At 46.9% G+C, this 21,365-nt stretch overlaps 4 protein-coding genes and 1 long non-coding RNA gene across 8 annotated transcripts in view; 3 read left to right on the forward strand and 2 right to left on the reverse strand.

Moving 5' to 3' along the window:
• Nucleotides 1–452: 452 nt before the first annotated feature.
• Nucleotides 453–1,877, forward strand: LOC133958326 (uncharacterized). Its single transcript, XR_009921670.1, has 2 exons — nt 453–1,342; nt 1,428–1,877. It is a non-coding gene; the product is annotated as an uncharacterized LOC133958326 (long non-coding RNA).
• Nucleotides 1,780–3,743, reverse strand: nipsnap3a (nipsnap homolog 3A (C. elegans)). The gene is made up of 6 exons (XM_062393056.1): nt 3,588–3,743; nt 2,803–3,010; nt 2,565–2,726; nt 2,343–2,492; nt 2,069–2,155; nt 1,780–1,995 (listed from the first exon to the last, which is right to left on the reverse strand). Exons 1-6 carry the CDS (start codon nt 3,651–3,653, stop codon nt 1,919–1,921), a joined length of 750 nt encoding a protein of 249 aa, XP_062249040.1. The 5' UTR covers nt 3,654–3,743; the 3' UTR covers nt 1,780–1,918.
• A 107-nt stretch (nt 3,744–3,850) lies between these two features.
• On the forward strand, nt 3,851–9,491 carry noa1 (nitric oxide associated 1). Of its 2 annotated transcripts, XM_062393055.1 has the most exons (10): nt 3,853–4,195; nt 4,286–4,528; nt 5,996–6,934; nt 7,132–7,296; nt 7,367–7,477; nt 8,115–8,206; nt 8,284–8,415; nt 8,496–8,612; nt 8,687–8,804; nt 8,954–9,491. In XM_062393055.1, exons 1-10 carry the CDS (start codon nt 4,060–4,062, stop codon nt 9,181–9,183), a joined length of 2,283 nt encoding a protein of 760 aa, XP_062249039.1. In that variant the 5' UTR covers nt 3,853–4,059; the 3' UTR covers nt 9,184–9,491. The 2 variants fall into 2 exon arrangements, with proteins under 2 accessions (XP_062249038.1, XP_062249039.1); XM_062393054.1 differs by having other exon boundaries at nt 3,851–4,528.
• A 290-nt stretch (nt 9,492–9,781) lies between these two features.
• Nucleotides 9,782–17,151, reverse strand: rest (RE1-silencing transcription factor). 3 transcript variants are annotated; one of them, XM_062393050.1, is made up of 6 exons: nt 16,835–17,151; nt 15,413–15,683; nt 13,964–14,533; nt 13,558–13,718; nt 13,033–13,116; nt 9,782–12,084 (listed from the first exon to the last, which is right to left on the reverse strand). In XM_062393050.1, exons 2-6 carry the CDS (start codon nt 15,649–15,651, stop codon nt 10,262–10,264), a joined length of 2,877 nt encoding a protein of 958 aa, XP_062249034.1. In that variant the 5' UTR covers nt 15,652–15,683; nt 16,835–17,151; the 3' UTR covers nt 9,782–10,261. The 3 variants fall into 3 exon arrangements, with proteins under 3 accessions (XP_062249034.1, XP_062249036.1, XP_062249035.1); XM_062393052.1 differs by having other exon boundaries at nt 13,964–14,530; nt 16,835–17,149; XM_062393051.1 differs by lacking the exon at nt 16,835–17,151 and adding an exon at nt 16,635–16,818.
• Nucleotides 17,152–20,850: 3,699 nt separating this feature from the next.
• b4galt1l (DP-Gal:betaGlcNAc beta 1,4- galactosyltransferase, polypeptide 1, like) overlaps nt 20,851–21,365 on the forward strand; it is an 11,053-nt gene continuing 10,538 nt past the window's right edge. The window contains exon 1 of the mRNA XM_062393210.1: nt 20,851–21,365. This exon is cut by the window's right edge and continues 183 nt beyond it. Within this exon, the coding sequence (XP_062249194.1) occupies nt 21,215–21,365 (151 nt within the window). The 5' untranslated portion in view covers nt 20,851–21,214.

The raw sequence follows: 21,365 nt of genomic DNA on the forward strand, positions 1-21,365 counted from the left end.
CATATTTAGCTAATTAGAATTCAACCTGTTAAATATTAAAATATCTGAGATCAAATCTTGGACCAATATATTTTAGACTGGATGTTCTTAATGGTACGTTTTGTAGGTGTCAGGTTATTTCTCATTCTGTTCACTGGAACATGCTTCTGTGGAACTTCCAGACTGAAGCACTGATATTTTAACATCTTTTTCCAAACAGTGATGTTAGCAAGGAAGTGGTTAAATGCTAACATTAGTTGCTTTCTATTGGTAGCTCACGTAGCTCTCAAGTAATTTATATGTTTAATTTGAGGGTCTCTGTTGATTTTAACTGTCCTATACAATGTTAGTAGCTGGTGCAATGGGGCATTTTATAATGTATGACTGAATGACATGTATGATTACATTTCTTTAATTAATCATTCGACTTTTTATTTTTTTCAAATTTTTGTTCGAATTGAAGACGTCGACCTGCTGCCAGTTGCTTCATCCATTTCTCCAAAGGCAACAAGCTAATCTGAAGCTAGCGGCTAATGGTAATAATTGTATGTTTCACATATCATGAGTTGACCTTCTCCTGAAAAATCAAGTTTAGTTAAGTTTACTTGACTCTTCTGCCTGAGACCTACGAGTTAGAATGTAGAAGAAATATTTACAGTAATTCTTTAGCAAACTAGCTCATTAGAGAACGTGCTAATTGGAAGCTAGCATGATAGTTTATTTGCATTTCCTTCACTCTCCATTTTTCTTTCTTTGTCAAGTTGAAATCTTCTGATCGATCTTAAACACTTGGACAGGGACAGACATGGTTTTTGTTCAATAACAATTTTCAAAATAAAATGTAGTCGTATGGATCTATCAATCAATACAATTTTATTTGTATAGCCCATATTCACAAATCACAATTAGTCTCACAGGGCTTTAACGAGGTGAGACATCCTGTGGCCTTGCATGAAGCGGAGGGAAGATGTGGTGGACGTTGTGTTCCTCAATGTACAGCTGTGTTCCAGATGCTGAATCCTGGAACTGCACTACTTACCAGGACTATGCAGACAGTGTCTTTGTCCATATGCAAAATCTAAGCTTGAGAAGACAAGCTAATATCATCTTGGCGGTTGACATCCCTGACAGAAGGTCGAGGGAATCAAAGCAGTGCAGAGACTTCCGCGTGTTGGTCAGAAAAAGAAAAGCTGTTCAGACTCAGCCGTGAGGAACATGAGAGATTAGGAAGCTTCCCCTGAAGTGTTAGGGTTAGAGCCTGCAGTGAGCTCATGAGTTACCAGGGGATGTGAGGGAACGGTCCAAGTCCCTGTTGGAGCGCTTTGTGGGGTTGATGTATGGCAGGACGAGTGGAACCATGGAGGTGAATCTAGCCAGAAAACCGCTCTGCACTTAATCCTGTTTTGCACTGGTTGAAAAACCCACAAACATCTGGATTCTGTCTGCAGTGTGATGGAATCCACCTTCGCTCCCAGGCAGCAGACGCTGGTTTAATGGGCTCGATCGGCAGTGATGGAAAAGTGACTGTGGAGGTGGAGGTAGCTGGGAGAGCCCTTCACCTCCACCCGAGGATCAATCAGAGCAGGGGAGAGCTGTCAGCTGACTGATCCTCAGGTTGAACAGACATCGACACGTGAGAGACTCTGAGCTGCAGAGCTTCAGATTCACTTTATCAGATTCTTTGTGTTTATATGATTTAAAAATCTGGATCAACATGAACACGATTCAGCTGAACATCTGTCTGACAGCAGCTGGAAGAGAACGCAGACATAGAAAGTCAAGTTTTTTTTAAAGATTTTATTCTATCGTATTTTTCATGAACGTCATGACAACACAGACATAAACTTTATCCATTTGTCTGCAGCTGTAAAACAAAGACAAGCTCCGCCCCCTCCAACTCTCACAACACAGGATTGGACACTGTCATGGAGACAGGAATTTACTTCATCGGAGAAAAGGGACACGGGAACATGAGTTTGTTCTTCTGAGAGTCGAGATGGACGACACTGTCTCTGACTGGGAGAGAGATTCTGATTATTGAAATGATTGGTCTGCGTGGATTATTACTGAAGACGTCTCAGTGTCTCACCTGCAGCAACTAATCTGGAGTCAGTGTGAGCTCGGTGTCGAACCTCAGCTCGGTGGTCAGCGCTCTCAAACCACTGAAGAGTGTGAACTGAGCGCCACACACACACACACACACACACACACACACACACACACACACACACACACACACACACACACACACACACACACACACACACACACACACACACACATTAGAAGTTGGATGACTGTGATGTCCAGAATCTTCTTTGATTATAATTTTGTCGGTGTGTTATTGTCGTTCTTTTTTTCACCTCTGTTCAGTTTTCCAAATTCGCTGTGGAAAGCTCCCAGCAACTTGCCGTACCCTGGTGCATCATGGGAGGTTACAGCAGCCTGGAAGGCATCGGCCCAAACCGCTGGACCACCAGGACGCATGTGGTAAGACACCAGCTCGTACACACCTGAAACACACACCTGCTATAAAAACACATCATCTCTGTTACAATGTGTGTGTGTGAGGGGGCGGGGCCTACCCCCCTCCTGTGGCGGCCTCTGCAGGTGGCTCCAGGGAACCAGGTAGGTGACCTCGTTGTCCTGAGACGTCAACATTGGTATCGCTTTGGAGATGTACTCTGAGATCCATGAGGGGTCCTGAGCGAGCGCCGCCCGAACCCCCGCCCGCTGAGCGTAGCTGTCTGATGGACGAGAGTCGAGGTCACTAACACGCTAAGAAACACGAACTGGGACCCGAGCACAAAAGGACCCACTTACCATACTTCCATATATGGAAAACCTGGTTCAAGCCCCCATACTCAACACTCCAGTAGCCAATCAGCTCGGAGTGGGCGGTGCGCAGGTGGACCTTCTCATTGGTTAGTTTAAGGAAGGCGGCGTTCTGCTCTGGACGGATGCAATAGGTGCGGAACTCGTAAAAAGTTTTGTGTTGCTGCTGGGGACCAGTGGAGAGACGCACACGAAGCTGCAGAGAAGAAACAAGACAGCAGAGGTCTCACTCTGATTGACAAACTGAGCCTCACACTATAGGACCTGGACTAAAAACTGGATCTGAACTACAGACCAGATCTAGACTACAGACTGGGCCTGGACTAGAAGACTGGATCTGGACCTGGACTATAGAATGGACCTGGACTAGAAGACTGGATCTGGACTACAGACTAGATCTGGACCTAGACTACAGAGTGTGTGTGTGTGTGTGTGTGTGTGTGTGTGTGTGTGTGTCTGTGTGTGTGTTTAAACAGTTTAATGTTTAACTTCAGGTTTCAAGGTTCGACCTTTTCAAAGAATCAGAGACTGAACCTTAACCTAAATACAAATCATGGTGAGACCAGGTCTGAAGTAGATCAGGTCTGTAGAGGATCTGAACAGGATCAGGTGTGATACTGTTGTATGTGTGAACACGATCAGGTGTGATACTGGTGCTGGTGTGAACAGAACCAGGTCTAAAGAGGGGCTGAACAGGATCTGAACAGGATCAGGTGTGATACTGGTGCAGGTGTGAACAGGATCAGGTGTCATACTGGTGCAGATGCACTCACCTGAGCAGCAGCAGGTGAAACCAGAGTCGCAGCTGATCTCAGTGAAACTTTCCTGATCGACATCATGTTGAAAGTGAAGAGACGTGACGATGCAGAGATCCTCAGAGAACAGGAGGTCTCACTTCAGACGGTAGCTCGTTTCGACACATTCTGTGTCTGCCATAAAACAGAATTTATTTATTAAATACATTTCAATCATCTGCAGAAAAGATTATTAATAATTTAACAAGAGTATTCATTCAAATATTGATATCATTATCAATAAAACATGAACCATTCAGTTTCTATACAAAACTAAACTGTTTGAACCATGACTAACATCGTTCCTGAAGTTGTAGCAGAGTGAGACCTCCTGTCGTCATTCACTCACTCTTCTTTTAACGGAACACGAAAATATTATGTGTGACGTCACATCCGTGTAGGAAGTGATCAACAGGCGTGTGTGTTCCAGCGCCAAGGTGTAACTGGAAGAATGAGCCTGTGTCAGGTGTGTGTCCGCCGGCAGCTGTGGACGTCTTTGACCCGCCGGGTCTCCGGACCCTCTGGACCCGGGTCAGTCCGATGTCTGGTCCGGGTCACCGTGACCTCTGGACCCGGGGCAGTCCGAGGTCTGGTCCGGGTCTCTGGACCCTCTGGACCCGGGTCAGTCCGAGGTCTGGTCCGGGTCACCGTGACCTCTGGACCCGGGTCAGTCCGAGGTCTGGTCCGGGTCTCTGGACCCTCTGGACCCTCTGGACCCGGGGCAGTCCGAGGTCTGGTCCGGGTCTCTGGACCCTCTGGACCCGGGTCAGTCCGAGGTCTTGTCCGGGACTCCGTTCCCTCTGGACCCGGGTCAGTACGAGGTCTGGTCCGGCAGTGGAGCAGCAGAGACCGTGGAGCAGTCCGGAGCTGCACCGTGGACCCGAACCAGGAGGAGCAGTTCGTGTTTGTGGACTACACGGGTGAGACACGCACCTGAAGGATGAGTCTGAGAGACTGAACCTGATCAATATGTCACATGGGGCACACGTGATGTTTGTATAGATATCTATATAGATATATTAATTTATAAGCTCTCATATCTGATTATCAAAACTACAGAGAAGCAATTTCTTGGCTCTAGAAATATTTGGGAGTGACCGATCAATTAAAGGCCCAAAAACTTAGAATATACTCTATTCCAAGTATTGTAACTTAATATAAATATTGAAGATTTTATTTATGACTAAATGATGAAAGAGCATTGTGGTTCTTTAATCCATTCGGTCAATGCATTAGTAAATGAAATGGTCTATTAAAGACTGAGTTCTAATATACTATGCATTTAGTTGAAAAGGTGTTTACATGTTCCAGGACCTCCGGCTCTTCATCATTTGTGCGTTCACATGATCTGAGGAAGTTTGTTTACATTTCGGTAAGACACCTCGATGAAACCGGGGGTGCAACAGACTCCCACACAACTGAGGAATCAGACGTGTGTACAAAGAAGGCTGGGGGCACCGCGTTCATTGAACACGTTCATGTTGTAGCGTCCTCGTGTGTAGACGACAGGGAACTTGTCTCTTTGTGTGTCACTTTGTTAAAGTCCAGCGAACACGACACACTTCCTGTTCGTAACTCCCACACTCCTCACATCCACCACCTCTTCACTCCTCTTCCTCATTCACCCTCGACTCGCCAACTCATCAGCCAATGAGAGCCTGCCATCCCACACAACCCCACAGCCAGTGGTCTAGAGCTGTCACGTGCCCCACCCCCACCTGTTCACTGACCCTCAGGACATCACACACACATGCAGACCAAACAAGCCACGTATTCCCAGTGTTGTCTCCTCTGGCCGGTGTCTCAGCTCACTGGTTATCTTGGCTGGCTGTCGGCCGGTGACCAGCCGTCCGGACCAATCCGTGAAGAAGGAGGAGGAGACGTTTCTTAACTTGGAATGCGGCCACTTTATTTCTCGGAGATACAGCAGGAGCAACACTCGCCTCTAGGTGCTCGTTCACTTCTCGTTAAACACACACTGTTAGCGTCTTTTCCCACAATACCCAGGTGCACTACGTCACACACTACACACTCTCCTTAAAGGGGCAGGCCGTACCTGCTACACAACACCTCTCGGTCTCATATACAGATGGAGAGAGAGCAGAGACGCAGACTCACAACTACATCCGATGCTCCTTGTTATTATCTGAGGGATTTTAACACTGATAAAGATTCCGACAGTAAAGACAAGGGGAAGTGATGGATAAGGTTTTACAAGTTAAGTCTTTCATTCTCACTTTCCACCTTAAATCTATGAAATGAACTGAACTATGAACTAGTTCATGAGAGGTGTGAACCATTGGTAATATTGATAAGTACCTGTGACCTCCAGCGTGGGGCAGCACTGAGCTCCTCTCTGTTCCCTCTGGCTCTGTCTTCCGGTGCAGATCCAGAGGACGACCCACATCAGGAGAAGAAGCTGCTCGACCAACTGAGCTTCACAGCCCCCCCCCTTCCTGTCCTCCCTCAGAAATTCCCGAGGTCTCTGGAACGTCAGCTGAAGGGGTTGAGGGGGGGGGCCCCGCCCGAGACGAACCCCGACTCTCTGATCCAGTTCCAGGACGTGGACTTCCCTCTGGATGAAGACCTGGTGGCTGCAAAGACCAAGAGGAAGAAGAAGGCGGCGGCCGGTAAAGGTGAGCAGAAGATCTTTGGGTCTCCGGACGTGGACGAGCCGGTCAGCGACACCGGCTGCTCGGGCTGCGGGGCCGTGCTGCACTGCACCGCCGTCATGGCCGCCGGCTACCTGCCCAGTGAAAAGTACAAGGCCCTGCTGCAGGAGGGGGGGGGTCTGCGTGGCGCCGTCTGTCAGCGCTGCCACCTGCTCACCCACCACCACAAGGCGCTGCACCTGGAAGTGTCCAAAGACCAGTACCGGGCGGTGGTGCAGCAGATCCGACCCCTTCAGGTCCTGGTGCTGCTCATTGTCGACCTGCTCGACCTTCCGGACTCCATCCCCCCCGACCTGCTCCAGCTGGTCGGTACCAACAAACACGTGGTTGTGCTCGGCAACAAGATCGACCTGCTCCCCAGGGACTCGCCCGGCTACCTGCGGCGAATCAAGGGCCAGGTCGCCCAGTGCTGTCAGGGGGCCGGCTTAGGGGGCCAGGTGGCCGACATTCACCTCATCAGTGCCAAGACCGGCTACGGCATCGAGCCGCTGATCTCCAGCCTGCAGAGGTCCTGGAAGTACAAAGGGGACGTGTACCTGGTCGGGAGCGCCAACGCAGGGAAGTCCACCCTGTTCAACACGCTGCTGGAGTCCGACTACTGCAAGTCCAAGGCCTCCGAGCTGATCCACAAGGCCACCATCTCCCCGTGGCCCGGTGAGCACCACGCCCATCATCTGATCCAGTGACATCAGCATCCCTCACTTACCAAGAATGTTAATGAAATATTACAATTTGAATTAACCTGTTAAATATTTAAATGTGCTATTCAAGTTCAAGTCAGTCATGATCATTATTTAAAGGATCAGTCAGACGTTGATATTCTTTGTCATGTGACTGCGTGGTGCGTTCAGGGACGACTCTGAACCTGCTGAAGTTTCCCATCATCAACCCGACACCGCACAGAATGTTCAGGAGACAGAAACGACTGAACGAGGCGTCGCGCCTGACGGAGGACGAGCTGTCGCGTGTCGAGCAGACGAGGATGAGACAGTTCAGCCGACAAGGCTACTTAGTGGGTAAGGAGTGGGGGGGTCTCATGTTCATCTGGTCACATGATTACATGTTCACCCGGTCGCGTGTTCTCAGGTCGTGTTGGAAGAACATTCCGCGCCGAGGCCGGATCCAGACCAGACGAGATCCAGTTTGATCCCGACAGTTTAGCGTTTGGACAAAATGAAGACGGACAACTGACGACAGGTGAGACAGGAACTCGGCTGTAGTGAGTAAACACCGGTTACACAACTTTTAAACACGACAAAGTTTACTCAACTTTTTATGGTGGTTCACTCCTTTTGTTATTGTCCGGTTTTTAACTGATTGTCCACTGACTGTCTGTCCCTGTCTCTTGTTGACTGACTGTCTGTCCCTGTCTCTTGTTGACTGACTGTCTGTCCCTGTCTCTTGTTGACTGACTGTCTGTCCCTGTCTCTTGTTGACTGACTGTCTGTCCCTGTCTCTTGTCCACTGACTGTCTGTCCCTCTCTCTTGTCCACTGACTGGAAAACAATGATGGTGGCTGGACAATTATCTTTTTATAATTAAACATGCTTTATTGTAAAAGCAGGATTCTGTTTGTATATAAAGAAATCATTTTGTAAAGTAAGTAGCAACTTGGAGTAAAAGTACAATATTCTAATAATGTAATATAGATGTAATGTATAAGGTCAAATAAAATTGCAAAACTAAATATACTTAGTTCCATCATTGTTTATAAAATAAGCTTTTATTAAGTTATAGCTTGCCAGCTTTCTTTTATATTAACCACTACAGCCCTGGACATGAGGTGTGTCTCTCTGACGTTGACCTGTCTGTCTCTTGACCCCTGACCTCTCAGGTACCATCAGGACGCCCGAGGAGTTGAGCTATAACGAGCTGAAGGACGCTCACTGGTTGTACGACACGCCGGGGATCATGAAGGACAACGACGTGAGACATACGCACACACGCAGATCCGAGACATGACAGACCATAATAATCAGTGTGTGTGAACGACTCTCGCTCAGATCCTCAGCCTGTTGAACGAGCAGGAAGTGAGGGCAGTGGTCCCCACGTCGGCCATCGTCCCGCGGACGTTTGTTCTGAAGCCTGGTATGAGTCTGTTTGTTGGGGGCGTGGCCAGGATTGACTTCCTGCAGGTGAGTGACAGCTGTCCTCACGCTCTGATGCATATTGATCCTTTATCTGTGACGTCTGATTCAATGATTGTCCTCTGCAGGGTCAGAAGTCCTGCTGGTTTTCAGTCGTGGCGTCCAGTCGTCTCCCAGTTCACGTCACCAGTCTGGACAAAGCGGACAGCCTTTACGCAAGACATGCAGGACATGTCCTGCTGGGGGTGCGTCACATGTTCACATGATCAGCCAGCTGTTGAGTTTAAACACTGAGGTGTGTGTGTGTTTGTGCGTCCAGGTTCCCATGGGCGGGGCCGAGCGGATGAAGGACTTCCCCACGTTAGTTCCTCAGGAGTTCAGGTTGGAGGGGCGGGGCTACCTGGAGGCGGCCGCTGACATCAAACTGTCGTCTGCAGGTAAAACACCGGAGACACGACCGAGTCCAAAATCATGATTATTAAGTAGTCATGAATGATTTTTATTGATTGTATCACTGAAATTTAACTTTAATCAAATGATGAGTTAATTTGGTTCCATTGTAAGAGAGGCTCCGTCCTGTGTGCAGGCTGGGTCGCTGTGACGGCGGTGGAAGGGGATCAGGTGACACTGAGGGTTCTTGGTCCTCGGGGGGCGGGCTTCAGTCTGAGGACGCCACCGATGCTTCCTCACATCGTCTCTCTGAAAGGAGAACGCATCCGAAAATCAGCCGCCTACAAATCGATGAAGCCTCCGGGGCTAATGGACGATGGCGTTTCGGCCAGAGGAGCCAAGAGGCCGCCGGTGAAGAGGAAGTGAAGCGGCAGACAGGTGGACACAGGAGATGGGACACTCTAAAAAAGCCTTAATTTAAAAATGGAGCAGTTGAAGTGTTGGTTAGAGCTCCCCCTACCTGCAGATGGAGGAACCGGTGAGGTCAGAGGTCACTGGAAACTAAACGTCTCAAAGGACTCATGAGGCTCTGTTTGACTGTTAAGTCACATTTGTGGTGTTTTATTTTGAAGTCCTCTGGTGAAACTTTTTTTATTTGAAGGATTTGATTTGAGTTTTCTAATAATCAACCAATGTAACGACAGTTGATAATAAAACGGTCAAATTACATCATGTGACGTGGCTCCTGCCCTTGTTTCCATGGAGACAAGTCTTCACGACTAAAAGAGGAAATATTTCACCAATTTATTTACACGAGTTTCGTTTATTGTTTTTGCTTCAGCAACAGTTTTTAAAGGTTAATAAACATTAAACTAATTATTTGATCTAAGGGAGAATGAAATGTTTAATATTCGATGTTCGGTTCTACTTAAAACCAAAGTGGGCGGCGGCCTCTTCCCGCTGAGGCTAACAGACGCTTAATCAACACGTGAATGACGTCACTGAAACAAACAGCTGAGACGTTTATGATTGTCAAAGGCACTTCCTGTTTAAAAACAAAGATCCCTTTAGAAAATAATGTTTTACATCTACACATCACAAGGAAGCAGACACCTGTGCTCTCTCTCATGGAACACCAGCTAGCATCACGTGCTGCCTTTTCATAAAGTGAATATATAATGGGAACGCTTTGGATCTGTGACCCGGTGGAAGCTGTTCATCGTGATGATGGTGCTGAGACCCGGAGTGAGTTCATATCATGAAGCTGCAAACAAACAATTCAAATCTGTAACTTTAACAAGACGAATCAATTTGGTCTCTGTCAAAAGGTCAGAGGTCACATCCTGACTTTGGAGTTCAGTGATCTTGTACAACCGTCCTTAAGAAAACCATAATGACCATTAACTTGGGATTACTGGCTCCGATTGGTTTTCGGGCTCCGAGCGTCAGAATGCAACTTTCTGTTTCAAGATAAAACACGTAAACCATGAAAAGACGTTGAGGGTTAATTCTGTCCTTTGGCCGGCTCGTCCATGTAGTAGACGTTGACGAGGTGCCGGTTCAGGTGCCGGCGGTACTCCCCCTCCAGAGGAAACGTACGGTCACAGAAGATGCACAAGTGACTCTTGAGCTCCGTCGGTGTGGGGATCTCGTCGGTGGGCGTTTCTGGGTCGTTGGCCATCTTCCCGGACCGGGGGCCGGTGCCGTTGAGGCCGGAGTCGTCGCTGCCCTCCGAGGCGCTGTCGCTGATGTCGCTTCCTCCTTCGTGGCTGCTGTGAATCCCCTCGTCGTCCTCGGTGTCAGCGGGTCTGATTCGCTGGCTTGGAAGCACCAGAGAGGGCGGAGAGGTGGGTTTGAGGAAGGTCGGCGCAGGGCGGGGTTCAGCTGGAGAGGGCGTGTCCTCATCTGGGCTGCAGGTGTCCGACGCTTCCAGGTTCAGAGGCTTCTCCAGCACAGTTTCATCTGTTGGGGTTTCCTGCTTCTCAGGGATGGGTTCTGTCGGGGGGGGCTCAGAATTGGTGGCGCCCGTTGGGTTTTCTGGTTGCGTGGACGCTTCTGGAGCCTCAGTGGACGCACTGCTTGCTGAAGGTTGCTGAAGTCCTGGAACTCTCTTGCTGGACTTCCTTGTCATCTTGTGCTTTACTGGTGTCGCCCCGTTGGACTTGTGCTGTGTGGGAGTGGCTTCATCTGCCTTGGTGGACTCATCAGAAGCGGGTTCCGACTGCAGCTTCTCAGCAGCTACGGCTTTCATCCGCCTGGTCTTGGACGGCGTCTCAGCTGAGCACTTCTTGGAAAGATCTAACACCTCTCCCACTTTCCTCTTGGAAGTCTTTTCTTTCCTCTGGGGACTTTGTGGTTTCTGTTGAGCTTCTTCTTCAGGTTCTGTAGTCTTCTTTGATCCCAGCTTCCTATGTTTACTGAAGCTTTTGTTCTCCTTTCCACTGCCATCATTCTTCTGTTCTTTTTCCCTCCCAGCCTTCTCTTCATCTTTTACCACCTTTGTCCACACGACTCTTTCTTCCTTGGATCTTTGTTGGTCAGTTTTCTCCGTCTCCTTTTGGTCTTTTAGGGATTTGGCTTCTGCTTGGTCCTGAACCGTTGGTTTCTCGGCCGGCAGCTTCTTAACTCGCCGCTTGACCTTACTGTCTGTGTTTAGAGAAGCCATCGCCTGCGTTTCTTTAGCAGTTGTGTTGTCTGTTTGTTTTTCGTTGACCTTCTCGTTTTTCTTCTGCCTTGTTGTGATTTTTCTCTCTGGCTCCATCTTGTCCTTTGTTTTCAGTAGCTTCTCTTTCTCGGACGTGACGTTGGATTTCTTCTGATTCTTTTCTGCTGTTTCACTCTGCACAGAGTGGGCGGTGCTGGGCCTGCTGCTCTTTCTGATTGACAGATTGATTGGGCTCGAGTCCAGAGTCTCAGCCTCATTTCCATCATCCATGTCAGAATCCTCCTCAATGCAAGATGAATTGTCAAACTTGCTTGTTCTGGGGTCTGAGTTTGGTTCAGCACTGTCAGGACCCAGCTTCTTGGCACGGAGTTTGACTTTGGAAACGTCCACGGAGACGTCGCAGCCGGAGTGCCTGGACTTGATGTGGTACTGCAGGTTGCATTTCTTGGAGGCGGCGTATTTGCAGAGCGGACAAAGGAATTGACGAGGATTGAGGTGGAGCTCGACGTGCTTCTTGAAGTTGCTGCGGTCAGCGGTCTTGTAGTCGCAGTAGGGGCAGGAAAGAGGTTTGGGGCCGTTGTGGACCTGCCGGGCGTGACGGGTCACCTCGTGCTGATTGGCTGCCAGGTAGTTACAGCTCTCACACTTGAACGGACGCTCACCTGCACACAAAGGATGAGATGTTATGAAACTTCAGCAGCCTGTAAGTCATACACAAGAGTTTCATGCAGCAGGTGAGTCTGAGAGTCGCATCTGAGGACTTTGTTTACCGCAAAGCTGGAATCATACTTCTCCATGTCAACTCCTACGACCTACAGTTACCCAGAACTCCTCTCTGATAAAGGTTTGCAGAGATGTTTACATGAATATTAATGGAGAAGCATAATGCCAGCTCAACACTAACTACAGGTGGAAAACCGACGGCCATCTTTGTTTGATTCCAAAACAGGTTGAAAATGGTTTATTGTTGATCAGCCAGTTCTTTGGATGTTGTAGAAATGGTCACAGAACATGGGCGAGCGTGTTCTATAGAACTGGTTCCTGAATCAGACCCGGAACAAACTGCATCATTCTTCAATGACCAGATCTGAGACATGCAACGGTTTGTTCATGTTGATCATGAGCTAATATAAAACATCATGTCCCCGTGTTTTTTCTTATTAAACCTACACAGTCCGGCCTGAGCTGAAATGAATGATTAGATTCTAATGTGTTGATCTATTCGGGCTTTATATTTAATCAGTAAATGTTTCTATGTTTTAAATCAGTGTGTTTATAAATTCAGAACATGATTATTAACACTGATCTGTAATCAGGACAGGCAGCTTTCAGGTCGTCACCACAACACAACAGATAACTGACGACGTGAACACAACTCAATACAATACAACACAACAGCACACAGAAAGTGACATCATGTAAAAGACTTTACCATCAATCCTCTGCTTCAGTGAGAGCAACACAAACACACAAGAGCCAACAGTGAGTGACAGGAACAACATCAACCAGTTAGTGGCAATAACACAACATCGGTAACAGTCGGCGATCATCTTTACAAACACTCTCTGGTCGTTTTTTATTTCCAGGAGATGAGGAATATTCTGACTGACCTGAGTGAGTCCTCATGTGTCGGGTCAGGTGAGTCTTCTGTGAGCTGGAGTAGTCACAGTAGAGACACTGGAAGGGACGCACACCTGTACAACACACACATCACATGTTTACCTGGATCAAAATAAACTCATCACATCAAATCAACACAAAGCAGCAAACGGAGTCGGAACCAGTCTTCAGGTGTTTGACCGCTCGATGCTGAGAGACTGATGCTCTCTGGGTAACGAGGCAGATTTGGAAACAGCTGCACTTTCTCACACAGAATGAAAAAAATGAAATATCAGCAAGGAATTCTACCGCAAATTTGAAAAAGAAATTGCCTGAATACATTAGTTACACGCAAAGGGAGAAAATAGGCTTCATTCTATGGGGAAAAAAGATTTCAGTATGTGATGACCTGTCATAAATATGTTTTATAGCAACATTAACTTTGTGTCAATTAGTGATTTGCAGATTGTATTTGTGGTTTGGCAACACATACCAATAAAGTTTTCCACACTGAAAAGAGAATTGAATGGACTCACCGGTGTGAGTGCGGATGTGTTGGATGTAGTTGCTCTTGCGGTCGGAGAAGTAGGAACACTGACTGCAGGTGTGCAGTTTGCTGGGGAAGTGGTTCCTCAGGTGCTTCCTCCAGTGGTACTGACTGACGGTGGTGTACGGACACAGCGTGCACTTAAACACCCTGGAGACAAACACACACAGTCAGTAGACGTCGTCTGGAGCTTAAAGTTCTGGATCAGATCCTGAACCATCCCTTAGTTATGCTGCTACAGGTCTAGACGGCTGGAGAACTCCCATCATGCACTGAGCTCTTCTCCCTGTTATCATATCTCCTCACAGTCGTCAGAGCTGCTCAGCTGAGATAATGTTTATTATGATTTTGCGCTAAACAAATGAAATGGAACTGAAGGTGCAGTGGGACATTACCTGTGGTCCTCGCCCTCCTTGCTGTGGTGTTTCAGGTGTGCGATGTAGTGGTCGTATCTGTTGGTGTTGTATCCACAGCGTTCACACCTGATCAGCCCTTTGATGTCCCCTGATGTGGCCCCCGTCTCTCCGCTGCTGTCCCCCTCCCCGCCCGATGGCGGCCGGGAGTCGGGGTTCTCCGTCTCCTTGGCCTTGGTCTTGCTGCGCCCCTCCACCCGGTTCACCACCATCATCTTGCTGACGCTGTGGGTGCCGAGGTGCTCCACGAACTGCTGCTCGTTCTGAGCCTGGAAGTGACACGGCTTACAGTGGAACGGCTTCTTCTTCTTTGCACCCTCTGTCACGGGGACAGTTCCGTCTTTAAGTCTGGAGACCTTCTGGGGGGTTTTCTTTTCAGTGGGGGGGCAGGGCTGAGGTCGGTGAGACAGGTCTTCAGCTTTTTCTCCATCATCCTCCTCTTCGTCTCCTGCATGGCTACCACCGCCGACCACGGCGTTGGGGGGGGCGGGAGACTCTGGATACTCGATGATGCAGACCTCTCTGTGGTTCTGGTTGTCGTAGCTGTAGCTGCTTGGCCAGGGAGTGGACACAGGTCAGTGTCAGAGAGGATCACCACACTCACACAGAGGTGACCTTCAGCTCCCTTCTTTACATTTCAGCACTAAAAATCTTTATCTTTTTTTAATACTTTGAATTTACATTTATTTCCACATAAATTCGTTACCATCCATTGAATGGTATCGTTTTTTTCAGGTAAGCTTTGTGGAAAGGGAAACTTTTATTTTGTCACTTTGACACAGTACATTAACATATGGACCACACCTAACACATTAAATGCAATATGGAAAAGTATGCGTTTTATAATAAAAAACACAAAAATGCTGAGCGAAGCATTTTTAAAGTTGAAAACTTTATGTTATCTTTTTAGACATTAAGATATATTTGTAAAACAGATCAAACAGAGAACTCAAACAGTTGACGCGCTCTTTTAGACAAATCACTGTCTTTACGTTGACAGAGTGATTTGAACTTTAACGGTCAAACTGTCACTAAGCTTTTTACTTGGTGGTGGTTTCATTTATTTTTGCCCAAAATTCAAACTATTAGCGTCTCTGCTGTTTCTCTCCCATGCTCTGTCCCCCCCTCCCCCTCCTCTCTAGTTTTTTCATTTTGTAGTTTGAATTTTTATGAACATTAATCCGTTTTGACTTGGTCGGTCAAAAACCAGTTCAGAGTTTCCCGTAACCAGCGCTCACGTGGCTCGGTGTTCACGCTACTTAGTCTTCAACATTTAACAGAGGTTTACTGAAAGTTTACAGAAGATTATCCAAAGATTAACCCATGACTAACCAGAGATAATCCAGAGGTTAATCAGGTCTGTTGACAATGACAAAGTAGACATGGGTTAGGTGAAGTTTAAGTTTGTGTAGCAGCAGAAGAGTCTCTGACCTGATGATGTTCTCGTCCTCGCTGTCGGAGTAGCTGCTTCCCACCGTCTTCAGCTCCATCATCTCCTTCTCATCAGCCGTGCTGCCGTCACAGCCGACGCCCTCCCCGGCCGTCACCGCCGCCACGTTGGCCAGCATCACCAGCTGAGGGGCGGGCAGCGTGTTGAGACTCTGACCCTCTTCCATGACAGAGACCTCCACAGGAAACATCTCCTCCGAAAAGACCGTGTGAGCGGCCATGTTGGCTCGCACTCGTCACCTCCACGGGACAGCTGTGTGTGGGAGGGTCAAAGGTCAAACTAAACCCGTAATGCATCAGATATATTCTGATCAGCCATCAATGAGACAATCAGTGTGAAGACATTTCTATCAACAGAGGAAGAAAAGTTTTACACATCAGCCTTCACAGCTGGAATCATCCAAAAACAACAACTCTATCAAATTCACAATCATCAGTTTGTTTTCTCTCAATCCGCTGCTTCTGAATCCAGATCAGAAGAGACCTGGATCCACCAGGGGCCAGGTCTCTTCTGAATCCAGATCAGAAGAGACCTGGATCCACCAGGGGCCAGAGAGACGCTCCACAGGTTTCACTCAAACTTTATGTGTCTGTGTGCAGGGAACAGTGTGTCTGTCGGCCATTTTGAAACAGCACCACAGCTCAGTCGACAGCGACACACACACACACACACACACACACACACAAACACACTAACACACTAACTTAGCCTGATGACGAACAGTTTAACACATTGAAAAGGAAATTTAGTTAAAATAACAACAGAAGTGACGTCAGTTTAAACCTTGAATCAGAAAAACACATCAAAATAAACGAAGCAAATTCAGTTTGAATCCGGATTAAAACCCGATTAATCCAATCCAGATGTGAGTTCACGTTGAATCCAGAGTGAAAGTGAAGTTGTTAATATAAGTTAAACTAAATAATAAAAATAAAAGTGTAAGTACCGGGGTTGTGTGTGTTGTGTGTCCGCTGTAGTTACTCTAAGTACCGGGGTTGTGTGTGTCGTGTGTCCGCTGTAGTTACTCTAAGTACCGGGGTTGTGTGTGTTGTGTGTCCGCTGTAGTTACTCTAAGTACCGGGGTTGTGTGTTTGTCGTGTGTCCGCTGTAGTTACTCTAAGTACCGGGGTTGTGTGTCCGCTGCAGTGACTGTAAGAACCGGGGTTGTGTGTGTTGTGTGTCCGCTGAAGTGACTCTAAGTACCGGGTTGTGTGTGTTGTGTGTCCGCGGTGGTCGGCCTCTGGGCGGGTACAGGAGTGTTAGCCATGGTCCTGATCAGCCCCGGACAGCGCCTCCATTTTACCCTGAACTCGAGACAACTTTCCGCCGCTCCGCTCCGGCTGCCCCGGGCCCAGAGTTCCACTGAGCCCCGGCACCTCTCCCCCAGCCCCGCACACACTCACCGGCTCCTCCGGGACAAACTTTCACCGAGTTCCGAGCACGTTTTCCGGCCTCGGGTTAGTTTTCTTCGACGAACAGCGCGGAGACAAAAGTGGAGAAGAAGTTTCCGCACATTCCTGCACAGCAGCTGACGTACGGCCGTGACGTCATCACGTCACCCTGTCCGCCGCCAGCTGCAAGTTTGTCTGGAAGTGAAATAAATGATTAAATCATAAATAACTGATTAAGTTATCAATAACATCATCAATAACTGATTAAATCATCAATAAAATCATCAATTACTTATTAAATCATCAATAAAATCATTAATAACTAATTACATCATAAATAACATCATCAATAACAGTTTAAATTATCAATAACATCTTAAATTAGTGATTAAATCATCAATACAATCATAAATAACTAATTAAATCACAAATAACATCATCAATAACAGGTTAAATCATCAATAAAATCATTAATAACTAATTAAATCATAAATAACATCATCAATAACAGTTTAAATTATCAATAACATCTTAAATTAGTGATTAAATCATCAATAAAATCATTAATAACTAATTAAATCATAAATAACATCATCAATAACAGGTTAAATTATCAATAACATCAATTAGTGATTAAATCATCAATACAATCATAAATAACTAATTAAATCACAAATAACATCATCAATAACAGGTTAAATTATCAATAACATCGTCAATTAGTGATTAAATCATCAATAAAATCATCAATAACTGATTAAATAATCAATAACATAGTCAATTATCGATTAAATCATCAATAACTGATTAAATCATTTGGATCAAGCTTGTGGTTCCTGTCTTGGGTTAAGCTGCTGCACAGTGGGGGTAGTTGTGTGGCGAAGGTGGGTCAGCGTTGAGCTGTTGCAGTTATGTGAGGCATCAGGCAGAACTGACCCATCTCAGGACACAATGTTCCCCTGTGGGTCAGAGACCAAGTGCTCGCACCAGTTATCTCGACATGGAAACCAGTTTCCAGAATAAAGAAGTTCCCTCAGGTTGTAAGTCTGTAAAACATGTTAAACACAGACTGCAGCTGCTCATGAACATCAACAACAGCAGTGAGGAGCTCTGAGGCTTTCAGCTCAGAGTGCATGAGTTTGTTTATCAGACACCATGACATGCTTAAACAATAATAATAATGGTAATAATACATTTTATTTGTATAGCGCTTTTAAAAGGTACTCAGACGCTTAACATGGTAAAAAAGATTGACAGTTTTAACAATAACAACAAGGTAACATTAGAGCCGTTAACATAGTTATTTTACATTAAACAATTCCCACAATGGGGAAATTTGCAATGTTACAGCAGCAGAAGACATCACATAAGTACCATCCTGATAGCATCCAGTACCTGGGTGAAGGAACATAAAGAAATACAAATAAACAACACTATATAAAAGAAATATAAATGGGATTAAACCGGTATAAACAGTGTAAAGACAAATATTATGTGTTAGAGTACCGGGGTTGTCTTACTGCTGCAGGAAGGAGCGACCTGTGCTACCTCTCCTTCAGACACTAAGGGTGGATCAGTCTGTTGCTGAAGGAGCTGCCCAGTGATGTGATGGTGTCCTATCACATCACTGGGAAGTCTGCTTCGCCATCATCCTCCTCGGTTCAGTCTCTTCCTTTCAGCAGTTGAAATACTGCTGCCCCGGCAAACCATTCCAAAGAAGATGGCAGATGCCACCACAGAGTCATAACAAGTCTTCAGAGGCGCCCCTGCACTCCAAAGGACCTCATCTCCTCAGCAGATACATTATGCACTGGCCTTTCTTAAAGAGTGCACTGGCATGATTGATCCAGTCCAGTTTGTTGTTCAGGTGAACACTCAGGTACTTATATGAGGTCACTGATTCCATGTCCCTTCCCTGGATATTCAACAGTATCGAGGGAAGGGAGTCCTGTGTCTGTCCTCTGCATTCCTTGTCCTCCTTGTCAGTGATGAGGCCGACAATCACAGAGTCATCAGAGAACTTCTGCAGGTGACAGAAGTGTGAGTGGCAGGTGAAGTCTGCAGTGTAGAGGGTGAAGAGGAACAGAGCCAGGACTGGTCTCTGAGGGGCCCCCCTACTGCAATGAGCCGTGTCTGACACACAGTCCGGGGTCCTCAACATGATCCTCACATTGATCCCAGGCTTGTCCAGATGAGAAAGATCTTTCTGTTGTAGATAGATGATGGCGTCTTCCACCCGATGCCTGGCTGATAGGCGAACTGCAGCTGGTCTGTCGATGGTCTCAGGGAGCAGAGATGTTTTAGGACGAGCCGCCCCAGGGTATTCATTAGGTTCGGATGTTAGTGCCACCAACCTGCAGCTGCTGAGGTCTTCTGGGTGCGGAATCTTGGCACCTGTACTACGGGAGAGGCGGTGGACTAGTGGCAGAAAAATCTGACTGGATGGCCTCTGGTACGACTCCACGGAGTGACAACCAAATAAAACAACATACCTGGATGGACAACACCTGGATCTGTCCAAAAAAGTCCAAGAGGACTCTCCCTACCTCACTGTCTAAGTGCTCCTGAGCAAGGCACCTTACTCCCCTAACATCTGCTCCCCGGGCGCCGTGCATGGCTGTGTCCTGCTGTGTTCACCAGATGGGTCAAAAGCAGAGGACAAATTCCCCCCATTTGCATGAGTGTGTCCGTGCATGAGTGTGGGATTAATAAATGTGTCTTGTAACTTGAAGGAGGTCTTCCATAGCTGTTGTCATGTTGCTTTTTAGTCTTTTTAACATCAGCGTTCTGAATAAAAGTGGGGCTGCAGTCAAAAGAACTGAGATGTATAATATAAAGATTAGAGCAGATGTTTCTGCAGGAGACTCACAGTGAGAGTGGGAGGAGGAGGAGGAGGAGCATCATCCTCTTCCCCAAGAAGAGCCAGAGTGCAGGCTACATGTTGTAAGCATGTGTTAAGTAAAGTTGATCTGAGTTGTACTGAAAATGATTTGATAGAATGAATGATTTGGAGCCTGACAGTGCATCACAGCGTGAACTGAAGCTGCTACTGGAAGCTCATGTCTTAGTGGATGTGTGGAGAAGGATGAGTGGTGATTAAAAACCCTACAAGTTAAATGACTGAGACTCTAGCATCAGTTAGAACTGAAGACGGGTGACGACCCTCATGAATGGAGTCCGATCACTTTAGTTACTTTACATTTTCACAGCAGGGAGGTCACCACATCACCATGGTGCCCCCAAACCTCTTTTCTAAAAGAAGCATCATCAACCTGAGTCAGGACCAATCAAACAATAATCATCAATTTAAAATAATAATGAATGGCTTAGATCAATGATTGATAAACAGTTTGGCCATAGTACATAGTAAGTCACACGCGGCAACCACGCCTCTTCCTGTACCTATCCATACAGCTTCAACAACACGGAAACACATCAGCCTTCAGAATAAAAGTCCAACTTACATAGACTCATAAAGGGTACATGCTCCTATAAGGAGCTGTCACAGGAACAGTCACTGATATCTACACACTGAAGACAGTGGATTGACTAAACAGCCCAAGACAGATCACTGGGAAAATACTTCAAAGACGACCGTCGTAAAGCGGCTGAATGTTGTGTATCTTGTGTACTTTCATTTATGGTTATTGCAGTGAATGTTCAGCTCCTCATCAGACCTAGTAGATAGTAACCCAGTAACAAGTGGGTTACAATATCATGAAATAAAACAATAATAAAATAAATAAAATAAAATAATACATTTAAGAGCTACAAACAACATAAAGCCACCAACAAAGCAGTGTCATGTATAAGTACATATCTGTAATAACAATAGATAATAACCATGCTAACAATAATACAACTACTAATAATGATATTAGCAATAATAATAATGGTGATTGTATTAGGGATATTTTTCACTAATGTGAAACGATAACGGAATTTTATTTTGTCATCGGCCCCCGGAAGTACAGTGGATCATTGCGTGCCCCTGACAGTTGGTGTCCTCCGCAGTGACCGACCCGAAGTTTCCCGAGTGAGTTCGGAACTAGTCGTGTTCGTAGTGAAAGGTTGGTCGTTGGAGTTTGTTCGAGTAAAGTCGATTCTTCTTGTTTGTTCGTCCTCTCCAGCCGGTTTGAACGGGACCTGGTGCCGGGGACGCGGGGTTGAGGAGCGGCTGACCCGGTGGAGAGGTGAGCGGGACGAGGCGGAGCCCTGAGCCGCCTCTGGCTCGCGCTGCTCGGCGGCGTTATCTCACTTTGTCGTTAGAATCGAGCGGACGTAGAGTAAAATGGAGGCTGAGAGTTAACGGACCAGCTGCGGACCCTCCAAATCTGTTTCCTGCTTCCGGTGAACGCTCGCGGCTCCAGCTCCACCCTCCAGCCGCTCAGGATGTCCGGAGACCCCGCTAACTTCAGCCTCCTCCAGCGGACCTGTAAGCTGGTGGTGCTGCTGTGTCTCCTCCACATCTCCGTCTCCGTCGTCTTCTACGTTCGCTCTCTGGACATCCGGTCCGCCTTCGTCCAGAACCAGCAGTCCCACA

This window comes from Platichthys flesus, chromosome 8, assembly GCF_949316205.1.
Source record: "Platichthys flesus chromosome 8, fPlaFle2.1, whole genome shotgun sequence".
Lineage (NCBI taxonomy): Eukaryota > Metazoa > Chordata > Actinopteri > Pleuronectiformes > Pleuronectidae > Platichthys > Platichthys flesus.

What these genes read in the sequence shown, in the direction of transcription:
- noa1 (XM_062393054.1), top strand. Translation starts at nt 4,060, where the DNA reads ATGAGCCTGTGTCAGGTGTGTGTCCGCCGGCAGCTGTGGACGTCTTTG. An exon ending in CCAGGATTGACTTCCTGCAG is followed by an intron (nt 8,416 to 8,495) that starts GTGAGTGACAGC and finishes TGTCCTCTGCAG; the next exon opens with GGTCAGAAGTCCTGCTGGTT. An exon ending in CAGGACATGTCCTGCTGGGG is followed by an intron (nt 8,613 to 8,686) that starts GTGCGTCACATG and finishes TTGTGCGTCCAG; the next exon opens with GTTCCCATGGGCGGGGCCGA.
- nipsnap3a (XM_062393056.1), bottom strand. Translation starts at nt 3,653, where the DNA reads ATGATGTCGATCAGGAAAGTTTCACTGAGATCAGCTGCGACTCTGGTT. An exon ending in ATTTGGAAAACTGAACAGAG is followed by an intron (nt 2,156 to 2,342) that starts GTGAAAAAAAGA and finishes TGTGGCGCTCAG; the next exon opens with TTCACACTCTTCAGTGGTTT. An exon ending in CTCCAGATTAGTTGCTGCAG is followed by an intron (nt 1,996 to 2,068) that starts GTGAGACACTGA and finishes TCTCTCTCCCAG; the next exon opens with TCAGAGACAGTGTCGTCCAT.
- rest (XM_062393050.1), bottom strand. Translation starts at nt 15,651, where the DNA reads ATGGCCGCTCACACGGTCTTTTCGGAGGAGATGTTTCCTGTGGAGGTC. An exon ending in GAGGACGAGAACATCATCAG is followed by an intron (nt 14,534 to 15,412) that starts GTCAGAGACTCT and finishes TCCCTGGCCAAG; the next exon opens with CAGCTACAGCTACGACAACC. An exon ending in ACACATCCGCACTCACACCG is followed by an intron (nt 13,117 to 13,557) that starts GTGAGTCCATTC and finishes TGTGTTGTACAG; the next exon opens with GTGTGCGTCCCTTCCAGTGT.